General features: G+C 39.1%; 6 protein-coding genes across 10 annotated transcripts; 3 read left to right on the forward strand and 3 right to left on the reverse strand.

Moving 5' to 3' along the window:
• The first annotated feature begins 1,689 nt into the window (after positions 1-1,689).
• Positions 1,690-8,759, forward strand: LOC106350772 (protein MODIFIER OF SNC1 1-like). Of its 4 annotated transcripts, none has more exons than XM_048763390.1 (10): positions 1,690-1,954; positions 2,459-2,527; positions 2,872-2,955; positions 3,036-3,080; positions 3,172-3,520; positions 4,000-4,102; positions 4,454-4,528; positions 4,684-5,674; positions 5,749-5,986; positions 6,088-8,759. In XM_048763390.1, the coding sequence occupies exons 2-10, from the start codon at positions 2,499-2,501 to the stop codon at positions 8,368-8,370; spliced, it is 4,197 nt and encodes a 1,398-aa protein (XP_048619347.1). In that variant the 5' UTR covers positions 1,690-1,954; positions 2,459-2,498; the 3' UTR covers positions 8,371-8,759. The 4 variants fall into 4 exon arrangements, with proteins under 4 accessions (XP_048619347.1, XP_048619350.1, XP_048619356.1 ...); XM_048763393.1 differs by having other exon boundaries at positions 2,875-2,955; XM_048763399.1 differs by having other exon boundaries at positions 1,691-1,954; positions 2,875-2,955; positions 5,758-5,986.
• A 570-nt stretch (positions 8,760-9,329) lies between these two features.
• Positions 9,330-14,819, forward strand: LOC106440775 (protein NBR1 homolog). The gene is made up of 8 exons (XM_013882512.3): positions 9,330-9,487; positions 9,685-10,541; positions 10,645-10,768; positions 10,869-11,123; positions 11,299-11,448; positions 11,548-11,799; positions 14,201-14,503; positions 14,586-14,819. The coding sequence occupies exons 1-8, from the start codon at positions 9,458-9,460 to the stop codon at positions 14,685-14,687; spliced, it is 2,073 nt and encodes a 690-aa protein (XP_013737966.2). The 5' UTR covers positions 9,330-9,457; the 3' UTR covers positions 14,688-14,819.
• Positions 11,808-13,984, forward strand: LOC125590186. 2 transcript variants are annotated; one of them, XM_048763408.1, is made up of 3 exons: positions 11,808-11,979; positions 12,268-13,122; positions 13,208-13,984. In XM_048763408.1, exons 2-3 carry the CDS (start codon positions 12,489-12,491, stop codon positions 13,339-13,341), a joined length of 768 nt encoding a protein of 255 aa, XP_048619365.1. In that variant the 5' UTR covers positions 11,808-11,979; positions 12,268-12,488; the 3' UTR covers positions 13,342-13,984. The 2 variants fall into 2 exon arrangements, with proteins under 2 accessions (XP_048619365.1, XP_048619362.1); XM_048763405.1 differs by having other exon boundaries at positions 11,814-13,122.
• Positions 14,820-14,885: 66 nt separating the features above from the next.
• Positions 14,886-15,612, reverse strand: LOC106440783. Its single transcript, XM_022716896.2, has one exon. The coding sequence runs from the start codon at positions 15,610-15,612 to the stop codon at positions 15,094-15,096; it is 519 nt and encodes a 172-aa protein (XP_022572617.2). The 3' UTR covers positions 14,886-15,093.
• Positions 15,613-15,995: 383 nt separating this feature from the next.
• Positions 15,996-18,395, reverse strand: LOC111214297 (alpha/beta hydrolase domain-containing protein 17C-like). The gene is made up of 5 exons (XM_048763402.1): positions 17,553-18,395; positions 17,213-17,249; positions 16,894-17,130; positions 16,756-16,803; positions 15,996-16,679 (listed from the first exon to the last, which is right to left on the reverse strand). Exons 1-5 carry the CDS (start codon positions 18,083-18,085, stop codon positions 16,200-16,202), a joined length of 1,335 nt encoding a protein of 444 aa, XP_048619359.1. The 5' UTR covers positions 18,086-18,395; the 3' UTR covers positions 15,996-16,199.
• A 3,795-nt stretch (positions 18,396-22,190) lies between these two features.
• On the reverse strand, positions 22,191-23,893 carry LOC106440781 (31 kDa ribonucleoprotein, chloroplastic-like). Its single transcript, XM_013882518.3, has 4 exons — positions 23,300-23,893; positions 22,931-23,032; positions 22,488-22,769; positions 22,191-22,399 (listed from the first exon to the last, which is right to left on the reverse strand). The coding sequence occupies exons 1-4, from the start codon at positions 23,762-23,764 to the stop codon at positions 22,337-22,339; spliced, it is 912 nt and encodes a 303-aa protein (XP_013737972.2). The 5' UTR covers positions 23,765-23,893; the 3' UTR covers positions 22,191-22,336.
• Positions 23,894-25,057: the final 1,164 nt, after the last annotated feature.

The following is a 25,057-nucleotide window of genomic DNA, read 5'->3' on the forward strand; positions in this document are numbered from 1 at the left end:
GTTTAAGCTCCTATGATGTTAGCTGCTCAATCGTGTTAATCGTGCACATTATATATATTTATAATGTGCAAAAAAAACATATTACAAACAAATTGATGTGGTCTAGTGAAATGAATTACAAATAATGTGAAAAGAATTACAGATGAGTAATCTGGTATCTTAAATAAGTTATGGTTTAAACATGTATCTGATCGGTTTGAGTAAGATACACGAGTATTCATTACAATACATATCAGATAAACAGACTAGGTGAGAGTAGGGTGGATGAGTTCCAAGCCGAGATCAAAGTGCTATAATGTCTAACTTGAAGAGGTAATGCGGACTCACCCTTTATTTGATTTTGGAGTAGGTTTAAGCTCCTATGATGTTAGCTGCTCAATCGTGTTAATCAGATGTTACTTATGTTAATAAGAGGAAGTAAACCATGTTTAATCAAATGCATACATAACGGGTTTACAAGTAGTAGAGTCTAATAGTCCCAATACTTACATAATCATTTACTCTTCCTTTTTTGTTACTCAAAGACTTTTTCCAAGTAAATTGCAACGTTGAGAATCAAATCAGGAGCGGTAAAATAAATAGTTATAGAAAACATGTATATGGCCGAGAGATAGTTTGAGACGGCTAGGAATATTATGACTCACACGATAATAAGGCGCAACTGAAACACCATTAATGCGACTGGAGTCATCATGTGGGGAGAGTGCATAGAGAGCACAGCTTCATACAACTGTGTTGAGCCAGCACCAACAACAATGTACTGGTCTTATGTTACAACCCACCAACCTTATGCACCGACTCTCTCTAGTCCTGTGGTTAGTTATCTTTTCTGTTGTGTCCGTCCTGTGTTAGGTTAAGCCGAGTATTGTTTAGCTGTTCTATTTTTTTTTTCCAATTCTTGTTTTCTATGTGATTCTGTCAAAAAAAAATGATAATAATATTTTAACATTTTTACTAAAAAAAAAAAAATTATGCACCCTCAGTTCCGCACATACAATCTCTTAGCCAAGCTCTGGTTTAAGAAACCAGCAAAGGTTCTCGTTGTTATCTGAAAAATAGCCGAGAGATTTCCCATTCCAGGTATCACAATAGTTGTCATCTCACCCATTTCCCATTCCATACGGATAATGTGTCAAGAAGAGCTGTGGGAGTCCTTTGTCAGTGTGGTGATTGCATAATCTCGACTCCTTTTAACTTCCGACCCCATTTTTATCATTCTCCTACATCTCAACATTGATGCGCTAATGATAAAATTCTGAGTTTATAATCGCATAAAATTGTTAGGTCATTCGCATCAAAATTGTCAAGCTTTCACCAAGAAAATAATATTTAATTATAAAATACTGCAAAACTTTAAAATTTACGATTTCTTAATTATTAAATTTTTTTTTATGTGAGAGATTCTAATTTAAAAATTTCCAGTGAGTTATATTACATAACAACCGACTTAGCATAATATGTATAGAAAAACAAAAAAAAAAAGAAGATAAAACTGATGAAACTTAAAGAACATTTTCTGAACTAGCAAAAATATAGGTTTAAGAAGAAATTGATTTTTAGTTAAAAGTATATAAATGGTATGCATATAGTCACCTAAATTAGTATACTTTTCGGTGTGAAATAAGTTAAATCATTTATTATTATTTATTATCGTTACCTTTTAGCAGGCGCAAATCAATGGTCATATTCATTTACAGATTAGATCAAAAATCAAAAATAAACAGAAAAAAAAAAAGAAGCTGAGTAAAACCGTGCAGCCCTGAACTTCGACGCTTTCTCGTCTTTCAACCAATCCGTTCAACGCTAAGCTTCATCCCTCACTTTCTCCACAGATCCTTCGTTTCATCCTTCATCTCCCTTTCTTAGATTCCATCGATCACCCAACAGAACCTCCGATCTGCCCCCGTTACTGTTGGATTCTCACGATTTCTAGGGTTTGCGAGGTGCCCCCAAGGTATTCGATTTTTTTTTGTTCAGTTATTTCTATTCTTCCCAATCTCGTACCGTATTTAATGCGATTAGTGACGAGGCTGTAGAATCTTCAGACTACTAAGTTTGTGTGTCCTTTCGTGGAGTTTGATTGACATTGGTGAATGCATTTTGTATGGTGTTGATTGGTGTTTATGATGAACTTTGGTTGTTTGTTTTAAATTGCTTCATTTTTAGAAAGTTTTCGACTTTTTTGAAATCTATAGCTCCTGATTCGTCAAGCAGGTGGTAATTAGAATTTGTGTTTCGTGTTGGGGAACTTGAACTTGTATAGGCGTGTTAGAACTCGTAGTCTGAGTTATTCTGTCTCTGCATTTAGCTCAGTTTGATATCTGCATGATATTTGTTTGCTTTTTTGTGTAATTTGGTTGATTTTAACTGAAGATATATGCTAATTAGTCAAGGTTTATTCTTTGTGATTTGAGCTTGAAGTTTCATTAGTGAACCTAATCCTGCATGTGACTTACAGGTTTCAAAAGGGGTACTTGGATCCTGTAGCTGCTTAAATAATGACCTCTAGCACGACAGGAGATCGAAGGTTTTTATTCTGCTCTTTATAGTTTGTCTTTGTTATGAATTTTTCTATGTTTTATTACTGGGTTATGTTTTTTCGGAGGGTGAAAACAGAGTGAATTTTCTTCCTCTTTCAATCGCTTTGCTTTTTTCGTAGTGCCTGCGTGATATTCACTTTGATGTGGCCTTGATATGAAACACTTGTTTCGGATTTTCTCTATTCCAACTACTGTTAAAATAAAATCACTATATGTGAAAACTCTGTGTCTGGTCTGGCTTTTCTTTCCTTGAAAGAGCTTGCTTGTTCGTCTTGTCTCGCGTCATTGTTTGCAAGCTTTAATACCAAATTGCCTTTTCTGGATAAATTAGCAGATGGGGTACTACAAGAAGAAGTGGCATGACTATATTGGGAAAGGTTGCTGTTCCGAAACCGATTAATTTACCAAGCCAAAGGTATTTGATGAACGCATGATAATATTTAATCTTAATATATATATTATTTCGTTCCTGAATACTTCTCTTCTGAATTCAAGGCTAGAGAATCAAGGCCTTGACCCGAATGTGGAAATTGTTCCAAAGTAAGTTTTTACCTGTTTCAGATGCTATTTCTCACTCTTATCTGTAGTCAAGTTTTAGACATTTCAGTTTTCTTCTCGGTATCTATTTCAGGGGAACTCTTAGTTGGGGCAGTAAATCACCACTTAATGCGTGGGGGACATCATCGCTGTCACCACGAACTGAAAGTGGTCCTGGTTCACCAAGCCACCTTAGTAATCGCCCTTCTTCTGGAGGAAGTGTCACTCGACCTTCAACTGCGGACAGTGACAAAGCGCATGATTCTTCTTCTACTGCATGGGATTCAAACTCCCGGCCTTCATCAGCATCCGGGGTGTTTCCATCTAATCAGGCATCAGTTGCACTACAACGTCCACATAGTGCAGACACGAGACCTGGAAGTTCCCACTTATCACGATTTGCTGAATCCGTGTCAGAGACTTCTGCAACATGGGGTCAACATGTATGGTTCTTCTCTTTAAAAATGGTGTCTATTATTCATCTGACTCTGTGGAGCATCAGCTTAATCCTTTTTTTGTATCCTTACATCTGTTGAGCGCCATGTTTGTGGGACAGGGAATGGTAGTAACTTTTCTGGACTAACGGTCGATATCCAATCTGAATAGAATTATAACTGCTGGATATATCATTCGTCTTTGCTCTGGAAACACAAAATAGGATGCTAAATTTGTCAAATTTAGGTCACTTATATGTTCTCCTAGAGAAATAGTTTGTAGTGCGTAAGATGATCTGGAAACCTGGTGGCGCATTTTCTGGTTGGTAAAATGGAATTTGATGGAAGTGTTTACATGATTATTTTGAAAATTTCCATGTCATCAAGTATTTTTTATGTAGGATAGCTTTGTACACTTACCTAACTTTTTGTGCAGTCTGCACTGAAATTTATCTTTACTCCTCAAGATTTCTCACCATTTTTTACAGGGCGATACTCCAGCAAAAAAGGATGGATTTTCTTTGACTTCTGGAGATTTTCCTTCTCTTGGTACTGAAAAAGAAAGCACTGAAAAGAGCGCAATGCCACAAGGTATCATCTGTAAACAGTAGAGAATGTGTCACTAAAATATTATAATACAATCAGCAGTTTCTATGTAAAGGAGGAGAAAATAAATGTTTCAGTTTGTACCGAATTCTATCTCATACTCGCCGTCCTTGCTGTGTAAAGAGTGACGTTAGCAAACACAGTTTCGTTTTGCAACAATGTTAAAACCTTAAGGGACTGGGTTTTCTGGCTTGCTGTTTGTTGAACACTCTTATGATCTTATATGACCTCTTAGTACGTGCCCCTCGAGGGTTTTAGAATTACCTAGATATAGTGTGATCTGATTTTAGGGAGTGAATACGTTAGACACTGCTCTTAGAAACTACGATTTTGCAGATGCTGGACCTGGAACTCGTCCTGCATCTTCGTCTGGAAGATCTGCGGAAGAGCGCGGTGTGGATTGCACACAAGGTTCTTAGTTTCAAACCTTTTTTATGTTTGGCATTTCATTTCTATAGTTACTTTTGTTCCCATGATTTCTTCTTACTTCTTTATTCCCCTTACATATTTTTAGTGAATGTTCTCTTGGGAACTTTGTCTGACCATATCTTGATTTCTATATGCAGAAGCTAATGTACGGAATGGAGATGACAGTGCCTGGAGAAGAGATAATCAACCATACAGTGAAAATGAATCTAGATATTGTAGAGAGGAAGGGCAATTGGACTCCCGTGGTTTACAACCTTATCCCAATGCGAATTTCCCTCATCAATATGATGCTTGGCGAGGTCCTCCAGTAAATAATCATCAAGGTGGAAGCTGGTACAGAGGGAACCAACCTTATGGTCCCCCAATGGGTCCTGGGGGATTTCATGTGGATCCTTTTCCGTTTTATCCTACGCAAGTTCCACCTGTTCCTGGACATGAGACTGGTCCTCGGGGTAATCACGCTATTAATGAAAAGATGTTCAGGCCTCCAATCCTTGACCCTTATGTCCACCCAAGACCTGGGTTTTATCATGGTCCAGTGCCACGTGAAGGCTACTATGGTCCTCCCATGGGGTATGGCGGTCCTAACAACAGAGACCTGCCTTTTGCAGGGAGGCCTGCTGGTCCTCATGCTTATCACCAGCACCCTGGCCAAGGTAGATATGATACGTCTGCAAGTTCAGTGGCTTTGGAACGGAATGAGCCATCACATTCTCAAGAAAGACAATACAAGATTCTCTTAAAGCCCCAAGATGGGAGGTTAAAGGAAGATGAAGCAAAGCGGGAAGAATTTCTAGGAAATAGGCCCTCGACTGCAGAGAAAGTAGCTCCACACATGCAAACTTCAAAAAACAACAGGAGAGTAAACAACAATGAGACAAGTGGTGAGGTACAACCAATTACGGTAGAAAATGCTGCCCGCGAAGATCCCAGTTTGATTCAGAAAATAGAGGGCTTAAATGCAAAAACTACACTCAATTCTGGGACCTCTGCAAATAAAGTTTCAACAAGAATGCCTCGAAGTGGTCATGCAAGTGATAGTCAGAACTCATTACCCTATAAACAAGTTGATCCTGCCACCAACAAAAGCGCCGAGCTGGCAGCTATTAGTGGAACTACCATATCCAGGTCTGTTATTATTTGGTCAGTAACGTTTTGGCGGGTTATGCTATCCTTCATTCGGAAAATGTTGATGTTAGTAGTACCTACAGGAGATCTACTCAACAGACTCAAGGTGGAGCTGATCATCAGGCCAAACAAAGAGTGAACAGCGGAGGCAATGATGGTTGGCGGAAGACAGCTGTTATGTCAGGCTCCTCTGCTGTAACTTTAGCTCCAAACCCAGAAAGATTTGCTGAGATAAATGTAGGTGACACGCTGGACACCGATTCCATCGGGAAGCCTGGGTCTGGAATATCTGTGGAGCCAAACGACAACCAGGTATAAACTGGTTCATGTGATTGTAATTGCTGTACTTGTTTCTATAATTTGTTGCCATCCTTTTGTGGTTATACTGAGTGTTTGACATGTTCTCTTAAAAGCGTACTACAATGAGAGAGTTAGCCAGACAGCGTGCTCAACAGAGGCAAAAAGAGGAGGAAGAAAGAGCAAGAGATCAGCGGGCTAAGGCTCTTGCTAAACTAGAAGAATTGAACAGACGTTCCCAACTGGCTGGGGAGGGTTCAGTCAAGAACTTGGAAGCTGCGCACAATGCTTCTACCCCTGACATGCCAGAAGTTCCTCTGTCACATTCACCTGCATCACGGGAGAAGAAGACCACTGTTACAGCTGAAGATTCTATAGAAGTCACTGAAGATTCAGGAAAAACGTTACTGCCTTCACCAGAAGATGCAAATAATGAAGGCTCTACTCAACATGATAACCCTCCACGTCACCATGATGGCGCTGCCTCAAAACAGAAACGCTTGGGTTATAAGCAGAAGCAAAATATCGTATTTGAGAAAAAAATGGCGGGGAGCCCTTTCTCTGAAGCTACCACAGAGGTGGTTGATGTTGTTCCACCTCCTGAGGTGTCAAACGAAGGTGTTCTAGGTCATAACTCAGTCATGCCAGCAGCGTCAAGCGTTTCAACTGAGTCAACTAACACGAAAAGAAAAAATAACAGGAATGGTAAGAAAAAGCACAGGGCTGAGGAGACGACAGCAATGAACCCGACAAGAGCTACCGTTGGAAAAGATTCAAAATCCGGAGATGAGTCAACTGAGATTGGTAGGGAAAGGGCACCAGAAATGGAGTTTGGGTCTCTTTCAGTCCCAAGCTTGGATATTAAAGTGTCTGGTAATTCGTCTGACCAAATCAGTTCCTTCACGAATGAAGAGTCGCAAAGCAGAGTAAAACACAACTGGAAATCTCAGCACTTGCGTAGGAATCCAAGAAACTCAGTGGGAAATAAGCCTGCAGAGAAATTTTCTGGTAGCAGTACTGTTATTTGGGCCCCGGTACATCCACAGCATAAAGCTGATATCTCCACAGATGCAGGCAGTCAGAAAACTGTTCCTGAGTTTAGCACCTCTTCGAAGAGTCAGCATCAAGGGCAGACTAGTTCTAAAAGCAAAAGAGTGGAGATGGAGAGATATGTAGCAAAGCCCATAGTAAAAGAAATGGCTGAGCAAAGCGTCAGTAAGAATCCAATAACGACTGCCCCAGAAATGACAGAAAATGTTCTGCAAAAAGAAAACTGTGGGGGTGAAGGTACAGGAATTCTCCAACCTTCTGGTTCAACTGCGGGGAAAGCTGGGTCTCCTTCAAAGTCAAGACATGGGAATGGTATGCAGGGCAAGCATGGTAGAGATCATGGATCATCGCACCAGCGAGGTTCTGTAGCTTCTACCAAAGCTTTGGAGGATGGACAATTCCGTGGAACAATGAACTATCACAGAAATAACCAAACTGAACAAATTGCTGTAGGCTCTTCTAAGGATCACACCACATGTAATCCTGATGGATGGAACGATGGCTGGTATATGCCTCCTGAAACGCATTCCTCTGCGGCTGAAGAAGTAGAAGCAAATGGTCCTGGAACCGTTGCTGTTGGAAAAGATCAGGGAATGAGCATTCACGGTAAGCAGCATGCTTCCAGAAGCAACAAGGATGGAGGAAGTAACTATAGCGACCCTAGAAAAGCGAATAAGAGGGATCCCAGTAAAGCTCATATGCAGCAGTCTGGACATGGGGTAGGTCAACAAGATCTGCCTGTTGCTTCAAAAGAAAGTCGTGGCCCTGAGGATCATGTGTCGCACACAGCTGTTAACTCTAATGTTAATAGGGGAGGTAACCATGGTGGTCGTGAATACACGAGAGACAAAACTTATGTATCTCAGAAAAGGGATGTTGCTGGATACGGACATCAAAGATTTGCTTCAGAACAGAAAATGACATCAGCTGATACACCAGCCCAGACTCAAAACCGATCTACCACTAAGGAGGTCCAGGGTGAGCATCATCCGAACAGCATGTTCCAAAAGAACACAGACCATAGTCATCGGTTTGGAAGAGGGCATCATGACTCACAAGGAGGTTGGGGCTCATCGGCGCAAGAGAATATGAACCACCATCACCATCAGAGGCCAGCTTCAAACAGAGATAGACAGAAGCAGAATCTGCATTACGAATACAAGCATGTTGGCTCACATACTCATGATGGAGAACAACAATTTAAAGACGGATCTCAGGCAGAAGGTCCACCAAGATACAGGGAGAAAGGACAGGGCCAGCAAAGGCATGGTGGACAAAAGATGTACCAACAGCAAAGGGGTAGTGCTGGGAGAAACACCGGTCATGGATTAACAGATGAGAGGAACTAAGATTTGGCATCTATGTTATTATAGATAGTAGTAAGAGCTGCGTAGCTGAGGCCTGTTGCATTTTGAGATATGGCCATTGAAGGAAGCTATTATTTTGTAGGGCAGGGGCATAGCCTTTAGGTGCCTGCCAAAGGAGGAGGATTCTGAGGACGTATTGGCAGATAACAAAGTCTATGCTCGAGGGTCGTGTTATTATGTATGTCAGTCACTTATTTGAATATGCATCTCATCAAACTTTAGCCTTTTGGTGTTACATTTGCTGGCAGTTGGACTGACCTGTTTTGTTAAGCCGTTGCTGGTTGTGTTGTTTGTTTCTCTTTTTGTTGTCGGAGTATGTGAACCATTTAACATGACCTACTTTTCTTTTGAATTCAATTCCTTTTTTCTTAGAAGTTGAAAGATAACATTTTGCTACCGATATATACATATGGAACAATCCTTGAGCAATTAGCAATTCTAAAGTCTCAAAATTATGCAAAATTGTTTAAATCATTTGTTAGTAATGAGAAATGACTAAATAGTTTCACAAAATTTTGTTGGGAAAGTATATTAAATAATCAAATCATTACACACAACAATAATTAGATGGGTAAGAGCATCTCCAACACAACTATTTCCAACTCCATTCCATATTTTATTTTGAAATAAAAAAAAATAGAATGGGAAATGAAGTGACAAAAAAATAAAAACATTACTCTATGGAATAATCATTTTATTTTTTTATTTATTACTCTATTTTCTCAGTTTTGTAATAAAGTACCGAGCGAGGTTGGAGATGACCTAAATCTATTAAAAACCACAAAACTAAATTAATATCGCTTTTATTCTCTCATAAATGTTTTTTCTTGGGGCTTTACTTAGCGTTTTTGTCTTTCTGGACAAGCCAAATAACCAGACAAGTCAATATCTTGTTGGATAAGTCAAATTCATTATTAAAATCTAAAAATGAATTAAATAATTAGCTAAATAGCATCGTCTCGATATAAATATCAACGCGACCGTCAATATTCTTGTGTTGACGATAAAAGCGGAGTACGGGTACGCTTCTCAAAGGATAAGTTACCTCTTCATTTGCCGATTCTGAGCGATGGATTCTACTTCTCCACTCGTCGTCAAGGTTTGATTGATTCCTTTCTTTATCCTCTGTTTTAGCTGCGATCGCGTCGATCTTCGTATCTCTTCCTCTAGGTTTACTAGATTTGTTGTTTCGTTTTTTTTGAATTTTTCCATGGATCGAATGTGTAAAACCGCCGGAAAATTGAAGCGGAGATTCGTGTGATCGTGATCGCGACGGTTGTTTTGTGATCATTGCAGGTGAGCTATGGAGGTGTGCTTAGGCGCTTCAGGGTGCCTGTCAAAGCTAATGGAGAGCTTGATCTTGACATGGCCTCTCTTAGGGGAAAGATCGCTGCTCTGTTTAACCTCCCCGTGGATGATGGTTTCTCTCTGACTTACTCTGATGAAGATGGAGATGTGGTGGCTCTAGTTGATGACAACGACCTCTTTGATGTCACGAGTCAGCGACTTAAGTTCTTGAAGATCAATGTGCAGTTGAACACTGGTGTGACCACTAACTCTATTGCTACGGAGAGAAGTGGGAGGAGTTCATCAGCTTCGGGGATGCCTGATATTCAAAACCCGGTTGCTATAATCCAGAAGGGGATAAATGATGTTATGATGGCTGTGCCTAACCCGATGCGTGATACTATTTCCAAGGTGTATATTGACCTTACTTCTAAAGCGGCGTCTTCTAGTCCTGTGGTTGGTGAGCTGTTTGATTGCATTTCCAAGCTGGGGAAACTCTCGATTAGTCAGGAAGGTACTCCTTGCTCTCCTGTTACTAAGCCTTGTTCTTCAGTTCCTTCCGCTGGTGAAAAGAAGGATATCTCTAAGAAGTCCCAGACCGGAAAAAAGCCTGCGATTTTTGGTCATGTACCAACCTCAATGGGAGTGGGTGCTAGTTTCAACGAGTGTCCCTTCAGTGGCGGTATCGTAAATGGATCCCGTCTTAATCCAATGAACCTCAACAAGTATCCCCTTGGTGTATGTCACTCTAAAGAGGGCAGCAATGGTGATTACTGGACATCCTCACTGGGAGTCTTCCATAAGGGCATCCAATGTGATGGATGTGAAGTTGTTCCAATAATGGGACCTAGATTTAAGTCTAAAGTGTAAGGAGTTTTTTTTTTATTTCCAAGTGTAGAAATTACAGACATCGTAGGATTTATATATGCTTTTGTTTGTTTCTAACTTTCTATGGTGAATATTTTGCAGGAAAGAAGACTATGATCTTTGCAATAACTGCTTTTCGGTGATGGGTAACGAATGGGACTACACGAGAATGGATGAGCCCGTCTCAGCTCGACATCTACATCCCTTTGGAGGACTACGTGCCCCAGTATTACTCTTCTTCTATGTTTGAGAGTCATTTGTTTCTATTCCCTCTCTTTCTCTACTATAGCTTTGTGGAGATCTTACCGTACTTTTTTATTATATAGTTTTCTAATCCGTGGTTGGGCCCTGCGCTGCCACCACACCATGGAGTCTCAGATTTTAGGAGTACTTGGACTAAACTCGACAGTCGCTTTGTGCTTGATGTGAATGTAATTGATGGAACAGTTGTTGCTCCATCTGCTCCATTCACTAAGATTTGGAAAATGAGGAACAATGGATCGCTGGTGTGGCCGCGTGGCACACAGATATTCTGGATCGGTGGGGACAGATTCAGCAACTCATTTGCAGTTGATTTACAGGTTAGAATGCTATTTCTTTAGTTTTGCCACTTCTTTTACACTTAAAGATCAATTATGCCGTTTAAATTACTCATGAGTGTCTTTGAGTTAGCTTCTTGCACAAAGTGGCAATAGTGTTTATATGTATGTAGTTATAAATAATACCATCTGTTTACTGGTCTCAACATCATTGCAGATTCCAGCGGAGGGTGTGCCCATCAACGGTGAGCTTGATGTGAAAGTTGATTTTGTTGCACCAGAGTTACCTGGTCGATACATTTCTTATTGGATGATGGCTTCCCCTATTGGTGTTAAGTTCGGGCAACGTGTTTGGGTGTCGATAAATGTACTTACGAGACCTTTGCTGCTCTTTTCCTTGAATCTTTGTTTCTCTTTGTCAAAATGTCTTTGATACCTTTTTTTTTGTGGTTGGTTGCGTGGTCAGGTTGATGCATCGCTGAAGGGAACTGGTGCGAATGAGTTTCATGGACTGAACTTGAATGCCTTTCCTGATGAAACATTTGCACGAGAGTTTACAGGGACCAACGTGAATTATGAGCCAGCTCAAACCGGCAGCTCCAGTGTTAACGGGACATTGAAAGGTGCTGATCTAGAACGAGAGGCCGCTGGGCCACAGATCCCGGGAAACGATGACCTGCTGGTTGGTGACGTTGAGCCTGTTGCTCCTAACACTCTTACTCCATCCTGTGTTTAAAATAGCGACGCCTAGGCGAGCCTAGGCGTGAGGCGAGGTCAAAACTGGGTTTCTCGCCTTGAGGACCTGAGGCGAGGCTAATTCATGAGGCGCACGCCTCTTCACGCCTTGCACGCCTTGCACGCCTCAACGTCTCAACGCCTCAACGACTTGTAGTTAACGGTAAGATTATTATTTCTAATTTATTTGCCTACTTAAAACAAGCAATTATGATTAATATAAAATATTTAGTTTCTTTTTATGTTTCCAAAAAAACATTCACCTAAAATCTAATTTAATGACTTAACATTTTGATATATGGTCACGCTTGACGCTTCTCTTTCTTTTACGTCTGTCTTGTTCTGAGACAAGAGTCTCTAAATCTTCTGCTTCTTCTTTCTGCTCTCTTTCTCCTAATCTCCCACTCTTCTCTTATCACCATGTCAACTCCTTCTAAACAACTTGATCCAGCACACAAATATGCAACACCTGATCCTAAGAAGTATGGCTGTTTTCATTGTAACTTTTGTGGTAAAATCACAAATGGTGGAGTCTCACGTGCTAAACATCATCTGGCTGGAGGCTACAATGACGTAACTCTCTGTCCCAAGGTTCCAGATCACGTGAATGAAGAAGTTAAAACTTTCTTGAAAGGCAAGCAAGATGCAGTGAAAGCCAAAGCCAGTGTCCGAATGATGGAACCAGCCTTTGGTTATGATGATGAAGAAGATGACGTTTACCCAACTCAGCCTAACTTGAAGAAGCGTAAGGGTCCTATGGACAGGTTTGTTGCTCCAACTCCCCCTGATGTCTTGAAAGGAAGAAAAGATAGAAAAGAAGTTTTTGGAGGAGTATCTGATAAAGAAAGTAGAGACAAAGCTTGTAGAGCTATTGAGAGATGGTTCATAGATGCTGGAATTCCTTTCTATGCTATTACTTATGACAGTTTCAAAGAGGTGTGTGAGCTTATAGGGCAATATGGTTCTGGTTTTAAACCACCAAGCATGTATGAACTGCGAGTGCCTCTCTTGAAAAAAGAAGTGGAAGAAGCTGAGAAACAGTTGGTGGAATACAAAGCTGATTGGGTTGCTAAAGGTTGTTCAATCATGTCGGACGGATGGCGCGATTCAGTGGTTCAAAAAGACATCATCAACTTCCTTGTCAACTCTCCAAAAGGATCTGTTTTTCTGAAATCAGTTGATGTTTCAGAGGTTGTGAAAGATGCAAATCTGCTCTTTAACATGCTTGACAATGTGGTGGATGAAGTTGGAGAGTCTAACGTCGTCCAACTTGTTACTGACAATGCCTCAAATTATATTAAAGCTGGTATGTTTTTATTTCTATTCAATCTTATAGTTTCTGTTTTTTAGTTCTCTTGTTGCTAATCTGATAATATTTTGCTTATTCGCAGGGAAACTTCTAATGGCTAAGAGACCACATCTATATTGGTCTCCTTGTGCAGCACACTGCCTTGATCTCATGCTAGAAGATATAGGTCAGATTCCTTCAATTAAATTGGAGCGTGTTTCAGCATCTCCATACTAAGAAAAGGAATCGTTTGACTCAAGAACGGTTGAACAGCATGGTCTTTGTTAAGTACAACCGAGCTCTGAAACGCCGTTACGATTTGAAAGACACGATTGATCCTGTCCTTTTAGATGAAATTGATGACTGTAACGAGTGGCTAGTAGGAAGAATGGAAGGAGATGATTCTGATGAGCATGTTGATCTAGTGTATGGAGATGATGATCTCACATGGGAAATGGTTAGCAGAGCTTCTGGAGCTGAGGAGCCTAGTTACCCTACTAGAGGATCTTTAAGTAGGAGTGAAAAAGGAAAGAATTCAGCTGCAAGCTCAACTCCAAGCCAAAGAGCTTCCCAAAGGCCATCATCATCATCATCTCCATTGGTGTTGATTGATGAGGATGATGAGAATGAAATTGAAGAAGATGTTGGAGATGTGGGGAATGTGTTAGCGGAAGAGGATCAGTACAATCAGTACGAGAACTTTCAGGAGTTGGACTTTCAGATTTGAAGTTTGTTTCTGAGTTTATTTGTTTCTGAGTTTATTTTTATGACTTTGTTTTGAAGACTGAAGTTCTGTTTGTTTCTGTTTGTTTCTGAGTTTTATGATGACGTTTTTTTTTACTCAGTTATTTTTTCTATAAGATTTGAACGTTTAATTGCATGTTTTATGTTTAGTTTTATACAGATATGATTATTTTTAATTTTAATGGTTTAGGATAAACATGAATGTATAAATATGAACAGATAACTACTAATCTTGCTTGTATTGTGTAGGTGGTGCGTCAAATCCTCAAGGCGAGCCTAGGCGATCGCTATAGCTAGAGGCGAGATTGACCTCTTCCTCGCCTCATGCTCTGAGGCGCTATTTTAACCACAGACTCCATCTTCATCTTCGTCTTCGTCATCATGCAAAATAGTTGGGTTCCGAAATATGCGTACTGTTGAGGCCTTGGGCGGTGGTTATTCATTTACAATGGACACCCCTGCTCCTCTTCAAGAGGATATAGAGAAGAACGACTTGGAGACAACCATGCTCAAGGAGCTAGAGGAAATGGGATTCAAAGAGATTGATTTGAACAAGGAGATCTTGAGGGACAATGAGTACAACTTGGAGCAGTCTGTTGAGGCTCTTTGTGGGGTTAGCGAGTGGGATCCTATCCTAGAGGAGCTTCAGGAAATGGTAAGTGTGTGCGCACTTTGTAAATAAATGATTTGAAAACCTGATCGAGAAGGATGTTGACAAATATGAGAAATGTTTGCAGGGGTTCTGTGATGATGTGACGAACAAGAGGCTTCTGAAGAAGAACAATGGAAGCGTTAAAGGCGTGGTGATGGATCTCCTCACTGGGGATAAGGAGGCTTAATGTTATTATTTTCTAAATAAAACCTTATGAATGATTATGTAGTGTGTTTGTGTTAGACCTACTTGGTGTGTTCTAATGCTCTGTGTTGGATGGATGATGTTTATTATCAGAAATAAATAAGTATTAAGACTTCATGCTTTCTTCTGATTTCGATGTGTTTTATGTCATCCTGGCAGATTAGTTAAAGGAATGATGCTTAACCTGTTAACCAGTGTTTTAAAATTGATTTTATGGCTTGATGATGGTTTCCCTTTCTCAGCTGATAACATTTTTTGCATTTTGAACGTACGAATGTATATTAATGTTCAATTAAAGATTTAAAAGTAATCTCACCTGCAACTGTTGGCAAACAAACGAGCAAATGAAGACGCTCGTATTGTATTTGTATACTCACTTATGAATTTGTTTAAAATCTCCTCGAAGACGAACTGGTAAACAAACTCTTAAGGCTCTTTCTGCAGTCCATATTCTTCTTCTTGATGGCATAGTCCGCAGAGAAAGTATGTTCTTCTAACGTGAGTGCGCGTTCCAGTTTCTTAAAGACGGAAAGAATCTCGTATGGATCCCACAAGGACTGTCCGTATTCCCAGTCCAAAAAAGAGTGATGACGATGCTTCTTTGTTGTAGACAACAATGCCTCCATTTTGAAACGTGAAGGTTTACCTCTCACAAAAGCTTGCTTTCTTCGCGCTTCGAACTCCAGAACGGTGCTTTCAGAGTTTTGGGAGCGGCTGAGCCAAGCCTGTGCGGCTGCTTTCATCACCTCTACTCTCTTCTTGACTTCTTCTTGTTCTTCGCCTTCATCTTTAGCCTCTCGTCTCTTCCTCATCTGTTTTCTTCTCCATTTGGGAGACTTATGGAGATCGAAGCAGATACTAAGGCTTAATGTCAGCCTTCCGAATCTACTAACTTCTCTCTGTCTCATCTCAGTGCCTTGTTTTTTTTTTCTAGCCTATAGATTTTCAGATATAGTTTCATTCATTTATACTAACATTATCTTATGTATGGGAACTGTTGGAACAACTTATGAAGGCTCATTCAAAGATTTAATAAGCAGAAACAATAATTAGCGTAACGCTTTTATGAATAAACCAACCTCCGTTTATGACCTCCCAAAGAAATGGTCATTCAGGCTGCTCAGACCTCTCTCTCTTAGCTGTCTCTATCATTGTTCACAAGAACTTACTTGGATCATGACAATGTGGATCTGCAAGCGGTGCGTGTGCTCCCACTTAAACCCTGCGCGTCAAAAAAAGTTGATCCAAATTCATTAGTAAACACTGAACTATAGCAACGAAGATGAAAGGAGGGATTACAACAACACACATATCTTCTCCAATGAAGCAATGTTTCAAGACAAGTCAAAAGTGTCGTGTTTGAAACAGTCAGAGAAGTTACCAAACTTGTTAAATCTATTTTTCTGTTGAGATTACTACAACACAAACACACCCCCAATAAATTGAACGAAACTCCAATACAAAATCTTTAACAACACCAAACCCCCCATTCCTTTTAATCCGTAGCTCGACTTCTATCCAACCAATCCACACTCTTACGTGCTCTCTCCATCGGCTGAGGCTTATCTCTATATATGTCCACGCTTCTCCTCGCCTTCTCCATTTCCTCAAACGGAATCTTCAGCTTCTCAGGCCTCTCAACGTGGCTCAGCTTGTATCCCTGAAACCTCAGCCTGTCTACGCTCTTCCTCGGTTTCTCTCGTCCATCCTTGCTCTTCCTCGGCGGTGCATCCACACTATGCCGAGGAGGCTGCTCACTCCCTCCTTCCACACTTCTTCTCGAGAAAGAGCTGTTCCTTTTCGACGCGGATTTCTCCACAGCGTTCACAAACTTCTTGAGATGGCCAATGTACTCGGGGAAGAGTTCAAGATCGCAATGGTTTCCTCCTTTGAGCCATAACGGTTCGTATTTCTCCTGGCAGAGCTCCCAGAGCTGCTTCCCGTGCGAGAAGTCAACCACATCATCTGCTGTTCCCTGCAAAATAAAAAATGATTGCACCTTTAAAACTTACACACAAGTGTCCATGAAACCACCAATCAGGGAAACTTACGTGAATCACGAGGACAGGACACCTCACCAGAGAAATCTTATCAATGTTCTGAAGGAGAAGATCACACAAAAGGCTGATAAGGAAGAGGAAGAATAAGGCTAATGAGAAACATTATGTAAAGAAATTAAAAAGGGTTACCTTGTAGATGTCAAACCAGTAAGTGCGTTTGACAGGATACATAACTCTAAGACCAGAAAGAATAGGACTATGGAGAATGGAAGCTCTTAGACGAGGCAAACGTGTAGCTAAGTCGACGGTTGGACCACTACCAACAGACTGACCATATAGGATAATGTTCTCCTGCTTTGCCCCATAAGTTTCTTCCAGACATTTGTAAGCAGCCTCTATATCAGCATAAGTGTTTTGCTCGCTGGGCTGTAACAGAACAAAATAGATTTATCTTCACAGTGAAACATTTGAATCACAGAGAGTCTTATGATCTGTGTGGTTGACTCACCTTCCCTGATGATTGGCCATACCCTGAATAGTCATACCTGTAAACATATTTAGAGAATGTTCCAAAGTTTAAATAAGCTGAAACTGTAAACATGGAGAAACCAATCTATTGTTCTGTTCTATCAAAAGAAGTACACTTTGCCTCCAGAAAGAGATACAATAACAGATCTAGAATGTCTAAAAATAGAAACTTTTTTTTGTCTCGGAGCTGTAAGAGATCCCAGATTCAGACCAAACCTCAAAGACAACATCTTTGCATAAACAACAAGACTCTTTTAAGTAAAAAATCTAATCTTGGAGATTCAAATCAAGCATCAGTGAGAATTACAAAAGGAACTAACCCCATCAAGTTGACGCGGAGGTGAATACTAAGCTCGACGAAGAGCTCATACATCTGACCAATATCAGCAGCGTTTCCGTGAGAATACAGAAGCGTCGTGACGGCCATAGGGTACCTGACGTACATGGCCACGATCTCGTTGCCTCGGCGCGTGGGAAGACGCAAAACGTCGACGTTTTCTCGGTGGGGAAAAGGGTCCATGAGCAGAAGCTCCGTTGCTTCGTCTCTGGTAATCTTGTAAGAAGGTGGATTCGGCGGGAAGAACGCTAACTTCGCCGCCATTGAAGAAGTCACACCTCCCATCTCTCTATCTAAAACAGAGTCCCACTCTCCAAAGTCTCTCTCTTTCTTACTCTCACTGGTAGCTGGGAGTTTCAGAGAAGAAGACGAAGATGGTGATGATGATTGCGAGGAAACATTCCTTCTCTTTTGTTTTGGAGAGATGGAGAGAGAGAGAGAGAGAGAGGGCCTATGACTGCTTTGAAGCCTAAAGTTAATTCCTTTTTCTGACATTAATATGCAAAAACTAATCATGTGCTTTATTACCGATAACGAAGATGAGCATCTTGTCTGTTCTGTTATTGACTTAAAAAGAATTATAACAAAAAAAAAATGTTTATGTTCATTGTATTATTGCAGAGTTAGCCTAGCTAGTGTCTAATTAGCCTTAATAATAAAATCATGAGAGCATGTGTGATTCACATGGCTAACATCCTAGAGTCCATTACAAGTAAAAAGATTCTAAGATTGTTAATATGGTTTAAGGTTGTATTTTTAATAGAAAGAGGCTACTATTAAATTTAAAGATACATATGTAATGAACTTACAGGTTGTAGGGTTTGAGGGTACAGGTGGAATGGTTGGTTGGGTTGCCCTTTGAAAGAACTCACATCATGGGTTAGGAAGAGGAGGGGGACCAATCATCCATCCCTCCAACCTTCTTTTGCCGTCAAAGTTTTGTATCGCTCTGCTTTTTTTTTTGGGTCAACTACTCTAAAGTCTTTCTATCCAATTCCATTAATGTAATGTAAACTAAACTTAATTTGTTTTTGAATCCTGATAAGCTAGTAGTTGATGCTTACTTTTCAATACTTATGGCTATTAAGGGCAACCACTTTGCTTGCTATTTATGACAACATTGAGATTTGACCCTCCTTTCTTACATTGGATATACTGTATTTGATTTAGTGGGCTAGAAATCAAATAAAACCATTATCATTTTTTTGCTTGTATTCATAATCATTCCCTGGTGCAACGCCAAACTAGGACCTATACTTTCATTCCTTCCGAATGTTAAATAGGTGCAGTATATATAACGTTGCAGGGTCTTTTCCAAACTTGGTCTAGTACCTATGAAAACTTTTACTATTTGTGATGTCTTCCATTCGTTACACAAATTCATAGGTTCTGTACATACACATTCTTTCATTTGATCAATAATTTGACATTTCATCAAAAAGAATGTTACATAGTTTCAGTAAATATATATATATGTATATATAACTAACGACTTCTGATGCAATTAGCGTTTGCATTTTTTTTATTTGGAATGTGTAAAACCACTTATATATTTTTAGTATATTTTATTCTAAAATAGAAAAAAATCTATTATAGAAATGTGTCATACTCTAATCGATATATCTAGGGGTGGGCACGAGACAAGTACATGTCGATTTTTGGTTACTTGCTACTTGACTTGCCTTGTCCGAGTAATTTTTTTTACGACTCGATATTTGACTTGCTTGAAACAAGTACTTGAAAAAAAATTGATACTTGCAAAGTAATTTGCGTTGCCTTGTTACTTGCTAAACCAAGTAATTGTCTCTTGATTACATACAAAAAAGATACATATTCTAAATTTCTAACATCCAGAAGTTACATGAATTTTCAAAGAAATAGACAAAAATGAAAATAAGCGTTTAAAATATTGAAAGACCGTATGAAACTCAATGTTCCTCCATTTTGTTCTTTTATTTTATTTCGATGTTCCACAGTTTTTTTTTTCAAGTAACAAGTATTATTTAGCAAGTAACAAGTATTATTTAGCAAGTAACAAGTATTTTATAGAATGAGTAACAAATAACGAGTAACGAGGCAAGTGCCAAAAAATAAAACAATACTTGATACTTGCCTTGTCCTTGCAAGTAATAAATTTTTTTGACTTGTTACTTGCCTTGCTAACGGCAAGTACTCGGTTTTTAAAGGCGTATATATCGAGTAATGATATATCCATAATAAAATTCATCTATTTTAAATAAAGATATAGAATAATATTTTGTTTACTTTTTTCAGCATTTTGTTTGCCCTTATATTTAGAAGTAAAAACAGTATTCATCTATATTTTTCTGAAAAAAATAGAGAAACTTTATTATATAAACATACATTAGATTAAATTCATTTCTATAGTGGAATTTCTTTATTTTATAAAGAAATATAGAGAAAGAATAGAAATGTTTTAATAATAAGTATTAATAGTAGATCGTATTTGTTATTATAAAACGTTGGTGATGGATCATTGGATCAAAAATAAATTAATAAGGAGGGCAAAGAGACAAGTGTGAAGATTAATGGATATGTCTGGTCGAGAAGCTAAGAGCCAAGGTTGGGGATAAGAGAGAGTGAAAGAAAGTTCCAAGACATAGATCAGGCCGAGAAATGAATCATCAATGTCGCTCTATTCTCATACACTCTGTTTCCTCTGTCCTTTGTCTTGAGTCTATTATTTCTTATGATGTTAAGCCTGTTACACATGCATGAATATAATGGACCATTTCTTTTCTTGTATCCCGACAAGTGTTGCAATTCCATATTCTGATAAAAGCGACTTCACGAGCACGATCAAGACTTTTTGCTTATTCTTTACTATCTTTTTATTTTAGTTAGTGTTTATCTTCTCAAATCAAAATATGCCATCATGCTGAGTCGAATCAAATCACATTTGTTTCAGAATATATTTTTACAGCCTTTACTAGTAAGTTGATATGAACCTATATGCCTAAGTTTATTAATAAGTTAATATACAGACAATCAAGATCTTATCCGTAGATAAATGAACTTTTTCATAGAACTCGAAAACACCTTTTCTCTATGTTCTCATGATGTCTTAATGTTAACTTTTTTTTAACGACTAATGTTATAACTTAGTTTAGAAACATCTCACGTTCTCAAACTCTAATTAAGACTTGGCTCATTTTAAAGATAGTCTCATTTTGAAGATAGTCGTAGCTCTTGGTTTAGGGTATCTTTGACAGATCGGCCGCTAAATACTACTACCCTTACATAACCATGCAAGGCCATATTTATAAAACCTAGAAAATGGTATCTGAAAGATTTAAGACTAAGAGTAATTAAAAAAAACTGATATATTTTATTAGAAATCTCTTGAATAATCTTATAGACTTGTTCAACCAAGTTTATATGACAAGTGGAGGAGACCAGAGCATGATTGGATCAAGTGTAACGTTGATGGTTCTTTTGTTAATGCTGATATTCCAAGCACAATGGGATGGATCTTGCGTGATTCAAATGGAATGTACAGAGGGGCAGGACAAGCCTCTGGTAAAAGAGTTAAAAATGCTTTTGAAAGTGAATTGCAGACCTTAATGGTAGCAATGCAACATTGTTGGAGTAAAGGAGAGTGGCTGTCAAAAGATGGTCAATCTCTTGAATAAGCAAGGTCTTCATTTTGATGGTTATAATTGGATCAGAGAGATCAATTGGTGAAGACAACAATTTCAAGACATCAAGTTCGTATGGATTGCAAGAGAAGGAAACAAAGTTGCTGATACATTGGCAAAGAGCCCTTTACCCCCTCTTCAAACATTTGTTTTTTTCATTTTTATGTACCTAGATGTATTTTCCTTTGTTACAGCAAGACTATGTAAACTCTGTTTAGTAACAAAAGTAGAAGTTATAAAAAAAAACACTGATCAATTTCCAACTAGAGATCTCTCAGACAACAACAATTGCGTCTCACAAAATATCTCTCTCACAAGACTCAGAAAACTAGCTTGTTTTGCGAGTTCTCTTGCTCTCTCTCTATGTTGACTAACCTAATCTTCTTCAAATTCCTCTTCTTTTATACTTTTGAATTCTTTTCATACTTTTCAAAAATACGATTAGATACTTCAATCACCTTTTCGTCCAGCTGCTTCAAACTCTAATATTCTTGGGCTTATAGTATTGAGGCCCTCCAATTAGAAGACACAAATTTTAGGCTCATCATATACTGGACTTGAACATTTCATGATTTTCATCTTCTTTTAACCTTTGATGATTATATTGCTCAACTATCTTTGACCACAATGTGATAACAAACAAGATATACCCCATGAAGCAAAGCCGATGATTTGGAATCGTGATCGTCAAATATCTAGACGTATAACAAGATCATCTTCACTATGATTACAGCTTCACTTTAGCGTGTGGTTAACAAGAACCCAATCCTCACCTGTCACTTCCTTTCAACTCTTTGAACAACGATATAACAAGATCCATCTTACATCAATTTAAGGGAAGGGAGTGCTTTACTATAGAAGCTTTCCACTATTTGGCGCGTTTGTGGTGAGATGCTCCTTGTTGCTAATATTTAAAACACTGACAAGGAATAATGACAGAGAAATGTGGATAGACCGTCAAGGAGAAATAATGATACAAAATTACATTAGAACTTAAAAGAAGCTTCGCATTCAGAGTTCTGACCCCAAAAAAATCACGAAAGAGTGTAAGAATCTCGTCTAAACAAAATGCAAAGTGACAGAGGGCACAGAGAGATCCTCTCAGTCCTTAAAATCCACGCCTCGGACGCTCCTCCGCTACATTCACTCTGATCGCTCTACCCTCCATGTTCTGCAAACAACAAGACACAAGGAACTGAACATCACAAAATCATGTAAAAACTGCATTAGCATATAGAAGAGGAACATGAGGGGGGTACCTGTCCATCAAGAGCAGCGATGGCATCATTCAGTTCAGTCTCATTAGACATTGTCACAAAACCAAACCCACGCGAACGACCTGTCTCACGGTCATAAACCACTCTAGCTTCCACAACTTTGCCATGCTCACTGAACACTTGTTCTAGACGACCATTGTCCACATCCCACGGTAGGTTTCCAACGTAGACTCTGAACGCAGGTTCGTATACCCGAGGTTGGCGTTCTGGCCGTGATCCTCTGGGAGCTGCCTTGTTCACCGTCAAAAGCCGTCCGTTCAAATCCTGACAAAAACATGAAAAGATCAACAAAAATGCAGAAAGACTAAAACTTTGGTTGAATTAAGAACAAATAATGCCACTTATGAGCCAAAATCAAAGTAACTACCCCTCCACCAATACATGCTAATAGTTGAGATATGATTGATACACATATGAGAACTTACATAACGGTTGAACTTCTCAACAGCAGTCTCAGCTTCTTCCACTGTACTCATTGTCACAAATCCAAACCCACGACTCTGGTCGGTTTCCCTATTGTATATAACCTTCAACCAGTGAAGAACCCAAAGGAACAAGTTAGTATTAGCAAACGCTATCTCTTGAACTATAAACAAATGTGAGAACTCAACTAACAACAACATCAACAGTACCAATATACTCAAAACCAATAGAGTGTGAAAGTTCCATCTAATTCATTTCAAAGATGCTTCAAACACTTAAAAGCAAAGAACTTTGACTTCATCTCGTTCATTTGACACATAAAGGATGCAAATTGCAATGCACAGAACACACAAGAATGAAACCAAACTCACCTCGGCGATTTCAACTGTACCGGCTTGCTCAAAGAGCATAGCCAAGGCCTGGCTGTCAACGTCGTAAGCCAAGTTTCCGACGAACAGCTTCGCTTCTTCCGGTGGCTCCGGAAAGTCGCCACCTTCGCTCACGTCTCCTTCCCCTTCAGAAAACGTCGCTTCTGGCGGCTCGCTCTCCTCGACGGCGACCGATGATGAGCTCCCGTCTGCTTCTTCTCCGTCTTGCTGAGACCAATCAGAAGTCTCGGCAACTGAGGTAACAAAACGTGACTTTTTGAGGTGGGTTTTGGTTTTGAGAGAGAGGGAGAATGAGAGGGGGAGGTTAGTGCGTTTGGTGAGGAGGGAGCAGCGAGTTCTGGAGGAGGAGATAGTGGAGAAGGAAGGGTGGGAGAAGATGGTGGAAGAGGAGGATTCTGACATGGCTAATGGCCTCAAAAAGCTTGAGGTTACTATTGAAGAAGCCATAGCAAAAGGATTGTGAGAGAGAGAAGGAAGTGTTGAAGAAGAAGAGGAAGGGAGGGTTTTAGAGCGGTTGATTAGATAGGGATAAGGAGGCGCAAGACATCAAGAGAGAATAAAATAAAAATGTTAGATAAAAGGGAAATTAGGGACCATGTACATAACAGAAAAAATATTGAGTCTATACCCATAACAAGTTGATGGCTATAGTATTCTCTATATATTATGTATTAATGACAAAACTATTCTGCGCGTGTGTTTTATTAGATAAATGATTTTTTTTAACTCGTTTTTGTAAGAATTACAAATGAAACTGAACCGTATGCACATCATATATACTCATCTTAAGAATGAAATAATGAGGAAACATCGCTAAGAAGAAGTAGAAATGACGACAGCTCCAAGAATGGTGGTAAACGGAGCTCGAGCTCGGCGGTGGTTTTGTTCGTGTAACTAGAATGCAGCAATGATCGATACAGAAGGTTGATTATCAAACTGTTCGTCTAACTTTAATTGCCAGAGAAATGAAATTTTTTGAAGAAGATAAACAGTTACCATTACAATATACTATTTTATTTTAGTAGGAATCATAGAATACAACATAATTTTTTTTTCAAAGTGTTTTTGTTAGGTTTTTTATATTAGAGAAACATTCAAGTGATTAATGATCTGGTGATTCAATTCTTATGTATTCTTACATCCATCACATTTGAAAAATTATCAGTTCAAATTAGAATGCAATATTTTGTTATGTTCTATTCTATATAATAAATATAGAATAGAAAGGTAGTTTTACAACTACTTTCCCAGTTCCTCCCTCCCTCCCTCCTTCTCTCTCCCTCCCTTCCTCCCACTCCCTCCCTCCCTCCTTCTTTTTACACGCTACTTGATTATACTATTATACTATGTCGTAATTATGTATAGTATCGTCACATAATATATGAAACTATCATGTGCGTGTGTTGGCCTTATTGTGTTCCATAGATTGCGTGTTTTTGTTTTGCTTGACTTGACTAGTGCAGCAGATGATAGAAAATTACACTATTGTTTAGTATAGGTTGTTTATTTATCTTGCATGTCCACCACTTTTGTTTTTTTTTCTATACATTACTTTGCTTATAGTACTATACTATGTCATAATCATGTATAGTACAACTACGAAATAGATCAAACTCAACCTCGCAACTATTTAACTTTTCTGTGTGACGATACTATATGGTATGTAGTATAGTATGACAAATTTTGTTTTGGAGTGTCAACATCACGCGCACGCGCTTAAAAGGAGATTTTAGTCATATT

The sequence above is a fragment of the Brassica napus genome, chromosome A3 (genome assembly GCF_020379485.1).
Source record: "Brassica napus cultivar Da-Ae chromosome A3, Da-Ae, whole genome shotgun sequence".
Classification (NCBI taxonomy): Eukaryota; Viridiplantae; Streptophyta; class Magnoliopsida; order Brassicales; family Brassicaceae; genus Brassica; species Brassica napus.